Source organism: Balaenoptera physalus, assembly GCF_965194825.1.
Source record: "Balaenoptera physalus genome assembly, chromosome: 2".
NCBI lineage: Eukaryota > Metazoa > Chordata > Mammalia > Artiodactyla > Balaenopteridae > Balaenoptera > Balaenoptera physalus.
Window position 1 is genome coordinate 10,424,674 of NC_138883.1, and position 13,058 is coordinate 10,437,731.

Sequence of the window (13,058 nt, forward strand, 5' to 3'; positions counted from 1 at the left end):
CAAGGGGAGGGAGTGCTTAAGGGCTGAGTGTGGTCTCCAGTGTCAGAGGCTCCTGAGAAGTCAGGTGAGATGAGAACTTAGATATGTTCATGGGCTGGTCCTGGTTCTGTGGACCCAGAAGCCAGGCTAGAGTGGGCCAGGGGGTGAGTGGAAGGTGAGTCCATGAATACACAGCTCTTTCAGATTTGGGCCGTGATGGGGAGGATGGAGATAGAGCAATAACTAGAAGGGAATGTGTTGGTGCTGGTGATGGTTTGTCTTAATGGACAAGACTTGAACGTATTTCTAAATAAATAAAAACAAACTTATGAGTACCAAAGGGGAAAGGGGGGGATAAATCAAGAGTTTGGGATTAACATATACACACTACCATACATAAAATAGATAACCAGCAAGGACCTACTGTATAGCACAGGAACTATACTCAATATCTTGTAATAACCTGTAAGGGAAAAGAATAGATAAATATGTATGTATAACTGAATCACTTTGCTGTACACCTGAAACTAACTCAAGTTTAGTTGTAAATTAACTATACTTCAATAAAAGATAATTAATTAATTATTTTAAAAAGACAGTGGCAAGAATCCAGTTGAGTAGTGTTTAAACACAGAAGAGAGCGGTATAAGGGTCCTGCGATGGAGATAAAGGAAGGTTTCTAGAGTTTGGAGAGGGAGGTGGACCTTAGAAGTAATGGGGGAGGGGAGGAGTGCTGGGGAAAGCAGGGGTATGTCTGATGGGGGAGGGGAGGCAGTTCCTTTTCTGAGGGTCTCTCTTTAATGGGAGGTAGGAGGCAAGGCTGTCTGGTGTGTGTATGTGTGTGCACGCATGCGTGGGTACATGCGTTTGTGGCAGGGTGAGGAGTCCATCCCAAGGAAAAGGAAAAGGTTGAGAGATTCCCCAAAGTCCGTGCGCGAGTGGGTTGATAAGAGCTCTGTTGCCAGGCAGATAGAGGTGGCTGGTTGGGAATTCACAGTGGACCAGCCTGCCTTGCTGAGCCTCCTTCCCCGCAGCACTGGCAGAGAAAGAGCAGAGACGTGGCTCATTCCAGGTTTGGGGACTCACCAAAAGTGAGTGTCACAGACACAGTGGCCCCGGGGAGCATAGGGTTTGGGAATGAAATGAAGCTCTTCGACAGCCAAGCTAGATAAGGAGGCAAACGAAGACAGGAGAGGGTGTGTGGACTAAGGGAAATGGGACCAGCTTTCCAGGAAACAGGACCAGCTGTGTGCTCCAGGATAAAGCTGGGGCGGCAGGTAAGTTGGGGTACAACGGAGAAGGACCTTGAATGCCAGGAGTTGGGCATCCCTCCCCAGGTTGGTGGGGAGCCATGGAGAGATCTGAGCAGGTGGGTGACCCCCGAAATTTGTATCTGGGGGAAGCTCAGGCTGTCTGCAGTGTGGTTAGTGACCGGGGCTGGAAGACTGTGAGGGACTGAGGGGGTGTGAGCCGGTGGAGGGTGAGATGAAGGCAGTGGGGTCTGGGAAGGAGGACCCCAGATGGGGCGAGCACAGAGAGGACGGAGTGTCCCTGTCACCCCCAGCAGGACGCACACATACCTCCAGGCCACAGTCGTCACCACAGAGAGAGGGGCGAGGGTCTTCGTGGGGCTGGGAGAGAGAAGGAGTGGCCTCGGGTGGACAGGAGTTTGGGAGGAGAGAGGCCAAGCGGGGAAGGAGGTTGGATTTTTTGCTTTTTTGGCTGCACTGTGAGGCATGTGGGATCTTAGTTCCCTGACCAGGGATCAAACACACGCCCCCTGCAGTGGAAGTGCCAAGTCTTAACCACTGGACCTCCAGGGAAGTCCCAGGAGGTTGGATTTTATGAGCCGACAGAATGAGCTTTTTTCCTGGAGCTTTTCCCCCAAGAGCATAAGGACCTGCCTCTTGAGGCCTGTGGACGTGGACCCCAGGCTGTCAAGTAAGGAGCCCTTTGGGTTTGTGAAGGGTATAATGTCTGTGTCTATGTCTAGATTCTTTTTTTTTTTTTTTTTTTGCATATCGATGTCTGTTGTTCCAACACCATTTGTCGAAAAGACTTTTTGCTCCATTGTATTACCTTTGCTCCTTTGTCAAAGATCAGTTGACTGTATTTATGTGGGTCAATCTGGGGGCTCCCTATTCTGTTCCATTGATCTATTTGTCTGTTCTTTTATCAATAACACACTGTCTTGATTACTGCAGCTTTATAGTATGTATTGAAGTTGGCTAGTGTCAGTCCTCTCACTTTGTTCTAGGATTCCAGCCCTATTTTTTCCCTTCAGTGACTGCCAGGCTGCTATATCTCACTGCAAATTCAGGCCATTATTTTTTCAGGCTACAAAAGAGCTGGGAAGTGGAGAATGGAAATAGGACAAGTTAAAATACCACAAAAACTCACTGTTCTTACCAAGATTTAGTTGTTTTTCTTTAATAAATTGTTCCCTGATTTTCTGAAAGCATTTGGTTAATTTCCAGAGTTCTAAAAAAGTTAATTCTGACCACTGTTGGCAGTTTTCTCATTGTTTTTATGGAGGAAAGAGTTTTCAGAGGTCCTTACTTCACCATTCTTGCTGTCTTCACCTCACTAATTGTACTTTGACATAAAGACGTCTCTTCTCTCTTTGTGCTAGCCAAGTAGGAGAAGCCCTTTAACCCTGCATATACAAGTAAAAGCTTCCCGTTCCTGGTGAGCAAGAGGACCACTGTACGTGTTCCAATGATGCACCAGGTGGAACAATTTGCTTTTGGGGTGGATGCAGAGCTGAACTCCTCTGTGCTGCAGATGGGCTACAGCAGAGACACTGTGGCCTTCTTTGTCCTCCCTGGTGAGGGCAAGATGAGGCAGCTGGAACACGCCTTGTCAGCCAGGACACTGAGGAAGTGGAGCCGCTCACTCCAGAAGAGGTGGGTATGTATGCCAATTTGCTGTGGCCTGAGGCAGGTGATGGTGCACACCCAAGGATGAGGAAAAGGTCATGATAACAGCTGTTGAATAATCACTCCTGCAAATTGAGCACCAACTACATGCTGGACAGTGAGCTTGGGACTGCAGACATGTTCTCCCTTGAACTTCACGAATACCTGACAGATGAGAAGTGTTACCACCCCCCTTCACAGATAAGGAAATAGAGGCTCCAAAAGGAGAAGTGAATTGCCCCAGGTCATGTAGCTAATAGATCACTGCAAAAGTATTATGTCACGGTAGCTATTCTGTGCTAGCAGAGCTCACTGTATCAGTCAATTTGATATTGAATTCTGTAGAATTATTGCATAAACACACACACACAAAACATTGCTATTCACCTATAAAATGAGGATAATAATATTATCAAACTCACAGGTTGTTGAAAGGATAGAATAAGTTACTATTTTTAAAGCACTTAGAAGAATGTCTGAGGGATGGTAAGTGTTCAATAAATGTTAGTCAGTAGTAATATTCTTACTAGTTCTGTAGTTATTATGGAGAGTATCAAAAGGATGTTAATCATAAGATAAAAAGGCATGTCAAAGTCTTATGCACAGTCTCTTAGCAATATTTTCTTGGCAGCATTAGCATCACTCCCAGGTGCTCGTAGTCTAGGAGGAGAGAAAAGATAGTTTTAGGGATAACTGTAATTCAAGAAAGACACAGGTCAATGGGTGGGCAGAGTTCTGAGGCACTTCTGAGCAAAGAGAGATCACAGCTGAAGCTGGGATTGAGGGAAGGCCTCAGTGAGGTGGCACATTTGAGCCACAGGTATGGAAAGGACATAGGGGCTTGGGAAGGGCATTTTGGTAAAGGAGACAGCACTCACAAAGGCAAAGTGGGGATCAAGGGACACTGTAGGATGTTTCAGAGCTTCCTTATTTTCTCAGACTGCAACCAGGGATGGATAGAGAAAGGGGAAGCAGCACGGAGACTGGGGTGGGGGAGGGTCTCTAAAGAGCAGCAGACAGAGCAGGAAGAAGGTGGAGATGGCCAAGCCAGTGCAGGAGACAGTAACAGGGGCGTGAGAGCTGTCCATTGTGCTAGATGTCCCAAGAAGTCCCCCAATGAGGAATTTAAGTGTTCATCCAACACTTTTGTGCTTTCACTTCTGTGACTGAGTACATGGCCTTGGGAAAAGCACTAAAACTAAGATTTACCATCTTTAAAATGGAGATAACGTTGATGAATGTGTCTGGGACAATGCCTGGCACATAATAAATGCTCAATAAACGTGAGCTATTCACTCTTGGTTCAGAAAAAACCATCGCAGAGAAAGAAAAAAGTGGACCAAACTCTAGGCCTATGCTGTTCAATATAGGAGCCACCAGCCACATGTTATAATCTAAATTTAAATTACTTAAAATTAAGTAAAATTTTAAATTTACTTCTTGGCACTATCCACGTTTAAGTTGCTTAATAGGCACATGGGGCTGGCTAGTGACTACCATATTGAACAGCACAGGTGGAGAATATTTCTAACTTTACAGAAAGTTCTACTGGACTTTGCTGCTCTCAGGGATTAGCAAGGTTTGTCTCGGGAAGGGTGGTGAGAGGCACACTCTGGGCCAGGGATGGCAGACACACTTCCATCGCTGCCCAGTGCCTCCCCTGGGCCTCTGCTATAGTCACCTTTGCTTGTCCCGCTTCTCAGCTCTGCCCCCTACTTCATTAGGGGGCCCATTTTTCATCTCGTATATCTCCAAAGCTGGACTTGCTCATCCAGGAGGCTTACTTCCAGAGCAAGCTGGGTTGGTGGTCTGGGACGTATTGATCCCTCTAGCAGCAACCAGTGCCTGGAGGAAGAGCGGAGTCTCCTGAAATGTCACCTAGAATGGTCACCATGGGCTCGTGATCACATCTTGTTTTTCTTCTTTTCCACAGGTGCTTAGAGGTGTTCATTCCAAAATTTTCCATTTCCTATAACCTGGAAATATCCTCCCAAAGATGGGCATCTGGGATGCCCTTGACAAAAATGCTGACTTTTCTGGAATCACAAAGAAAGACTTCCTTCAAGTTTCCAAAGTGAGTTGGTTGATTAGCGTATTTGCATGAAGGCGTGAGTCAGAAGGGCCTGTAGAGACTGGCTTGCGGGGCACCCTCCTCTCGCTGATTAGCAGCCAGAGGCCCCAAGAGGCAGAGTGACTTCTCTGTAACAGGAGGGCTGGATCTCACGGCTGCCAGGCCTGTGGCTTTATGGCCGTCATACCACTGATACACAGGCACCTTTTATCCCTCTTCAAATAAATGTTCCTAAGGTCCAACTACAGTGCTCTGAGAATCAGACCTCTACTTGGCAGGCAGCTCTGCTGCCCCAAACCCACTGCAGATGAGTAGATGTCCCCTGGCGTTTGACCTCACCTCCCTAAAGCCTAGGTGCTCACACCAAGGTCATAATGTGGCTGCTCATAGGCCATGAGTACCCTGTAGATGTCTTGTGTTTGGTCTGCAGTCAAAAGAAAGGAAGAAGGAGAAGAAGAAAGGGAGGAAGAAAAAGAAAAAAAGAGAGGGAGGGAGGGAGGAAGGAAGGAAAGAAAAGAAGGAGGGAAGGAGGGAAGAAGGGAGGAAAGGGAGCTGAGTTCTAAAATGTAACATACTGGACCTAAAAATTTAGATTCTGATTCTCTTTATTGAGCATTTACTATGTGCCAAGCCCAATTCCCACATGGCAACAGTGAGCCCAAACAGTCAGCCCAAGGGAGCCCTCCAGGTTCCCCATGTGCCCCCTGCTCTTACAAGACATCCCATCATCTCATGGGGGTTACCTGCCCAACCCCTGTCCACATATGAGTTTCTGATCCCCAACCTAAAAATCTATTTTTATAACAGATTATAATGGTCAGAAGTGGTCCTGGGCCACAGAAGGGGATCTTTCATCACTGGTGTTCAGGGAAAGAATGCAGAGAGGTCCCACTGGAACATGATGACCACAGTGAACCTTTCCCATGAGATGCTTTTCTGCACATATGAAAAACAGTGACTAAAATTAAAATTAAAGAAAGAAAAAGAAAAACAATGATTGTAATTGTCGGTAGTTCTCCAGCCCCCTGCAGTTTGGGAGTTCATTAATTACTTCCCTAGAAGACCAAGCAGGGATCCACCATTTAGTAATCCCTAACCTAGGTCTCCTGTGCAACAACTGTAGCAATTACAATTGCTAGCAAGTTCATGAGCACTTGCTTTGTAGGCTCTTTAACTCACTGGATAAACTTGTGGGAGGCATGCAGTTATGATCACCCTTTTACAGAAATGAAAATTGAAGCACACAGCACCCAAATAAGTAAGTTCTGCAACAGTAAGTGGCAGAACTGGGACTCATTTTAACTCCGTGCTTAAGGGCCAACTGACCAGTAACCACAAGAGCTGTAGTTAGTTGAGCAAACCTAATGCCAGGTATCACCTTGGAGCCTCTCAGGGGGTGTCCCCGTTCCTAGACGAAACACCAAAACTCAGGAAATGAAGGTGTCCGCATGCGAGCTGCTGCTGTTTGTTTTCCCTTGGCAGGTGGCTCACGAGGCTGTGCTGGACGTCAGAGAGGAGGGGACCCAGGCTGCGGCAGCCACCGTCACCAAACTCAGTCCAGTCCACGGCCCTTCTTACTCCACCATCTGTTTCAATAGGTCCTTCATGCTGCTGATTATAAACAAAGCCACACAGATCATGCTCCTCCTTGGGAAATTTGGGAACCCCACTAAGTTCTAGGTGGAAAAAGCCCTGTCATCTGAAGACACACTGACACGCACAGAAAATGATCACCCACGCCGCCTGACGCCCCTGATGTGGAGGCGTGCCGCCTTCTGTTCTAAGGTTCCACCTGACCCCGGCAGAGCCGCATTCAACTCAGTCATCAAAGGCAGCAGAGATCCCAGGCACAAGCCAAAGCCCATCAGCCTCCAGTTTCTTTTCCACAAATTCTCCCAGGTGACTAGCGTCACGGAACAATTCTGGGTTGGTGTATTTCCAGTCCTCGGAGCCCCTGGGAAGGGTGACATATAGGTCAGTCACCTTTATTGCAGAATTACAATAATTGGTTCAATAAACCCAAAATGTGAATTCAGCCAGCAACAGTGTTCCCACACGCCTCCAGGGTCTTCACCTGAAGATGGTCCAGCTCGCTAACTGGCAGTGGCTGGGTTGTTAATATGTGACATCTCAGGGGCTGCATGAACTCATGCATCCATTCATTCAACAAAAACTTATTGAGCACCTACTATGTGCTAGGAGTCAACCAGACAGACAAGTCCCTGGCCAATTGGGCCTTCATGGGGGCAACAGACGGCCACCACCGCAACTGTAAAACCAAACCTATAAATAAACGTGGCTGTTGCAGGTTACGATCAGTGCTGTGAAGGTATGGAATAGGATGGTTTGAAGGAAACGAGATGGCGAGGGGTGTTTCTGTGAGCACAAAGGCTGAGTCCGGGGCGAGCAGGTGCATTGGAGGGACAGCAGGATGCCCCTGTGGCTGGAATGGTAGAACCAAGGTCAGAGAGGTAATGGGAGGTCAGACCACGTAGGGTGTTATTGGCTAGGGAAAGGAGTCTGGGTGTGTGGGGAGAGGGCATTAAACCAGGTGAGTTTCTCAAACCGGAAAATGAAGGGTTAAGGTATGGGCTGTGCAATGGTTTTCCATCATCAGGGCTGCTGCCTTCCTGGCTCTGACGCTGTCACACACGTACACACAGCCCTTGCGTTCGTCCCCCTCCCTGCTGGGTTGGTAGTGACGTTGGCCTGGCTGCCTTACTCTGATTCCTCAGGACCAGAGTTGCAGAGGGTGCAAGGGCCACAGGTGTCAGGCAGGCACCGCTCCATCATCCTCCCTCCTCCCCCACCCCAAACCCCTCTGCAGACAGGCTTTTCTGGCTCCTTCCTTTTCAGATTCTGAGGGCACCAGTGTCCCACACCACCTCAGATGTGCTAGGGGGCCTCATGTTGTCTTTTCCAAGGTCTTTACACGGAAAGAGACAGGGACTTCCCTGGCGGTCCAGTGGTTAAGTCTCCATGCTTCCACTGCAGGGGCGTGGGTTTGAGCCCTGGTGGGGGAACTGAGATCTACGTTCTAATTGATCCAACGTCCAGATCAGCCTAGTGTTGATGCTGGTTAGCCAGAGCGTGGCAGCACCGCTCTTGAACGCTAACCCCCCCTGCGGTGTCTATTAAACAAATAAAAACAATTGCTACCTCCCTCATGTCTGTGCTGGAGTGTTTTAAAGGGCATCATAGAAACATGGTCACTCAGGACATTGGAACATCTGGCTCTTCTAGGTGGGTGTTGCTTCTCCACCTGCCCAGGCACCTGCCCAGTGGATCCACGTGCAGCCATTGAGGTGAGTTGAGCACATTCTGTGGACCAGACACAGCACTGAGGCTGAGGCTACAGCAAGGAACTAATCCTGCCTCGTGGGATTTACAATCCGGAGCGGAGGAGGGGGAGATACCGTAAGTGATGGTTCAATACGGCCCTTCACGAAATTTTAGGACAAGAATCTGGAGCTACTGATGTGACTCGAAAGCATCCACTTGGGCACAAGCACTGAGAAAGCCCCCCGAGTGCAGCACAGTCACCTCAAGTGGTACCAATGCTCCCTGGGGAACGGCGGCCACCCATGTGCCGAGGCAGGCAGAAGCTGGGCCTGGGGATGTGGCATCCGTGACCGCCCCCCCAGCTCCACCCCTGTGCAGGACAGTTACACAGCACGGGCACAAAAGGGACAACGAAGCTCAGGAAAAAGGATTTCAAAAGCCTCCAGTTCCAGCTCCCAGTCACGGTCGGAAACCCAGGGCTCCTGCATCACTGGGTGGCCATGTGAGTCAACACAGAAAGTCCTCAGGACAATGCCTTGCAAACTGTCCGCGTCCAGTGAAGGCTACCCATTAATGTCATTGTTCTTACTGTTTCCATATCAGGAACATTTTAAAACAACAAAGACGTTTCTTTCTTGCTCCTTTCCCAGCTGGGAGTTGAGAAGAAAAGGCAAGCATTTGTGCAGTGCAGAATGTTGTGCCCCAGAGCATCTCTCACGGTGTGCCCAGCATCCTCTGTCCCACTCAGACCTCAGGATCATCTACAACCCAAAGGGTCCCTTTTCATTCCCCGGTGTGGGGCTGATCTCTGGTACTAATATACCCTCACTCCCCCCGGCTCAGCAGATCCCACAGAAAATGTATTCAGAGGCCCAGCTTTAAAATGAAATACTATGGGGCTTATTTGTTAGTTGAAGCCAAAAATTAAAATCTCTCTGTACCAAGGAACTTACATAAAATTTACTTAAGAAAGGAAGCTGATGTTGCCGTCCTTGATAAATCATGTCATTACTGAAGACGAGAGGAAGCATTTAAATAATTTTTAAAAGCCCTTATCTCTGAAAGTTTGCTCGCTACCCTTTAGTCCAGGATCTGCTACCAAAAGAGGAGATGACTGGCCAAGAGATGATTGGGTTAGGAGCACGGCTGTGGTGTCAGGTAGACGTGGGTGTGAATCCCAGCTTTGTCCCCTGCTAGCTGTGTGACTGTGGGTGAGTTACTGAACCTCTCTGAGCCTGGATCCACAGCTCTAAAATAGGAACAGTAATAATACTACCTGCCTTGGTGCGATTGTTGTGAGGGTTAAATGAGATACTGCAGATCAGGTGTGACACTAGGTGCCGTTCGGCACAGGGGTGACCACTGTTGCTATTCAACGTACACAGGGGTCTAGGCAGAATGAGGGCTGGCAGCCCCACCTCCTCTAGCTCAGAAATGCCCCAAGGGACCCACCTCATATGGGCAGAGAGAGATGGCCTTTGGGAGGGAATGGGGGCTTCTCTGTGAAGACAGGGTCCCACAGAGGAATATAATGTACTCATTTGTTCATTTACGGAATGTTTGTACACCTACTGTGTGCCAGCACAAAGGAGAGAATCATGAATTACATACAGATTGTTCCAACAAAGATTTCACAGACTCGAGGAAATGAATCCAAGTATTTTGTGAGCCAGCGTGATGAGAGGTGAGCACGGAGTATTATGGGAGCTCACAGAGCCTAACCTGGCCCAGGTGGAAGGAGAGAAGGGTAGCTGTCAGGAAAGGCTCTCTCGAGGAGAGATCTGAGCTGAATCCTGAAGAGTGGGTAGGAGCTGAGTTAGCCTGAGAAGGAGGAGGAGTGGAGACAGGGTTCCAAGGCAGGAGGAACAGTGCCTGGCTCCCAGGGCACTCAGAACCCCATAGAATGTCAGGTGTCAGCCAGGAGAGCATCATGTATTGGGTGCCTACTGTGTACATACATTAAGTCATCAAGCTCTCAGAACAAGGTACAAAAAGATACTATTTCCTCCATTACAGAGGAGGAAGCTAAGGCTCAGAGAGATGAATAACTTGCTCAAGGTGGCCCCGCAGACGACAGTCAGGGCTCTGGTATTCACTTTCAGGCCCATGTGACCCCAGCCCATTATCTTTCCCACAAAGCCTGCCGCCACTGCCCATCTTTCTATTTTTTAAAATAGCTTTGAGTTCATAATTTGCATACAGAAAAATTCACTCATTGTACATGTATAATTCAATGATTTCTCATTCATTCATAACATTCTACAGTATCACCTCTATCCAGTTTTAGAACATTTTAACTACCAAAAAATGTCCTCAAGCCCATTTTCAGCCTATCCTAGTACTCATTCTCAGCTACAGGCCACCACTAGTCTGCTTTCTCTTTCTAAAAATTTACCTTTTCTGGATTTCTTATATAAGTTGTGTCTTACATAGTCTTTTGAGTCTGGCCTCTTTCACTAGACTATAATGCTTTTAGACTTCATTGATGTTGTAGCAGGTATCAGTATTTTACATTCCAACCTGCAATAATGTATTAATATGAGGGTTCCAGTTTCTCCACATCCTTATCAACAATTGATATTTTCTTTTTTATAATAGTTATTCTGATGGGAGTGTAATGTTATCTCATCATGTGTTAAATTTGCATTTCCCTAATGACTAATGATGCTGAACACATTTTCACGTGCTTATTAGCTATTCATATGTCTTCCTTGGTAAAATGTCTGTAGAGTCTTTTGCCCATTTTTATTTTTTATTTTTTTTATTTTTTAAATTTATTTATGTATTTATTTTTGGCTGCGTTGGATCTTCATTGATGCACGCAGGCTTTCTCTAGTTGCGGCGAGCGGTGGCTACTCTTTGTTGTGGTGCACAGGCTTCTCATTGCAGTGGCTTCTCTTGTTGCGGAGCACAGGCTCTAGACATGCGAGCTTCAGTAGTTGAGGCTCTAGGGCTCTAGAGCACAGGCTCAGTAGCTGTGGTGCATGGGCTTAGTTGCTCCGCGACATGTGGGATCTTCCCGGACCAGGGATTGAACCCGTGTCCCCTGAATTGGCAGGCGGATTCTTAACCACTGTGCCACCAGGGAAGTCCCTTTAGCCCATTTTTAAATTGGGTTGTTATTCTTTTTATTATTGAGTTATAAGAGTTATTTGCATATTCAGGATACAAGTCCCTAATTAGATATACGTTTTGCAAAAATTTTCTCCCAGTCTGTGCCTAGATATTTCATTTTCATTATGTCCAAAGCACCAAAGTTTTAATCAATTTTTTTATTCTTGTATGACTCATGCTTTTGGTGTCAGGTCTAAGAAGACTTTGCTTAAACCAAGTTCACGAAGATAATTTCCTCTGTTTTCTTCTAGAAATGTAATGATTTTAACATAAACTTAAATCTATGGACCATTTGAGTTGAATTTGGTATCTGTTGAGTGGTAAGGCTATAAGCTTTTTGGTTTTACTTTTGCAGATGAATACTCAATTTTCCAAGCACCATTCGTTGAAAAGACTAATCCTCTCCCCATTTAATTATCTTGACACCTTCTTTTCTGATATAGGTATTTAAAGTTATAATTTTCCCTCTAACAGCTGCTTTAGCTGCATTCCATAAATTCTGAAACGTTGATTTTTTTTGTTTCATTCAGTTTAAAATATTTTTACTTTCCCCTGTGATATTTTCTTTGAACCATGAGTTATGTAGAAGTGCTTTGTTTGTTTTCCAAATATTTATGGCTTTCTCAGATTTCTTTCTGTTGTAAACGTGTCATAGTCAGACACCATACTTCTTATAATTTCTGCCTTTTCAATTTATTGTTAGACCTGTTTTGTTGACCAAACTATATACTATCCTGAATAACATTTCCCATCATTTTAACCTATTTATGTCTTTTAATATAAGCTGTGTCTCTTGTAGACAGCATATAGGTGGGTTTTGCTTTTTTATTCAGCCTGACAGTTTGTTTCACTTAAATGCAACGTTTAGTGCATTCATATCTAATGTATTTATTGATATATTTGAATTACGTCTCACATTTTGCCAGCCTCCTGCCTTTTTTGCTTTTCTGTTCCTCCTGTATTGCCTTCTTTGGGGGTAAATAAAAAATTTTAGTGTATCACTTTAATTCCTCTGAAAATTTTTTTCTTTTTGTTGGCTCTAGGGATTACAATATACACCTTAACTTATCACAAGCTACTTCAAAATAGTATTAATTTCAGTAAAATATAAAAACTTGAGACCAATATAGCTTCATGTCCTCCTCCTCCTTTTTGCTATTATTGTATATATATTGTGTGTATATATGTTATAAATGCAACAACACGTTGTATTTATGGCTTTACACAGTCTTATGTATTTTAGAGAAGTTAAGAGAATAATGAGAAAACATATTTAGAGTCTCTATATTTACCTACATATTTACCATTTTTATCATTGTTTATTTCTTCCTGTAGATTCAAGTTACCATCTGGTGTCATTTCCTTTCAGTCTGAAGGACTTGCTTTAGTATTTATTGTAAAGGAGGTTCTCTAGCAACTATTCTCTGAGTATTTGTTTACCTGTAAATGTTATTATTTCACCTTCATTTTTCTATCCAGTTTTGCTGGATAGAATTCTTTGTTGACAGGTTTTTCTTTCATTCAGCACTTTAACTATGTCATCCAACTGCATTCCTCCCTCTATTGTTTCTAACTAGAAGTCAGCCACTAATTGTTTTGTTATTCCCTTGCATGTGATAAGTTATTTTTTCTCTTGCTGCTTTCATGATTTTCCCTTTGTCTTTGCCTTTCAATAATTTAATTATGGTGCCTAG

The 13,058-nt window shown here is 45.5% G+C and overlaps 1 protein-coding gene across 1 annotated transcript; it reads left to right on the plus strand.

Annotated features, from left to right (window-relative positions):
• Window positions 1-1,330: 1,330 nt before the first annotated feature.
• Window positions 1,331-7,833, plus strand: SERPINA9 (serpin family A member 9; the record flags this gene model as incomplete). Its single annotated transcript, XM_082451960.1, is given in 5 exon segments — window positions 1,331-1,348; window positions 2,620-2,892; window positions 4,841-4,877; window positions 4,880-4,971; window positions 6,451-7,833. Coding segments are annotated over 5 exon segments (618 nt in total). The 3' UTR covers window positions 6,649-7,833.
• Between the last annotated feature and the right edge of the window lie 5,225 nt (window positions 7,834-13,058).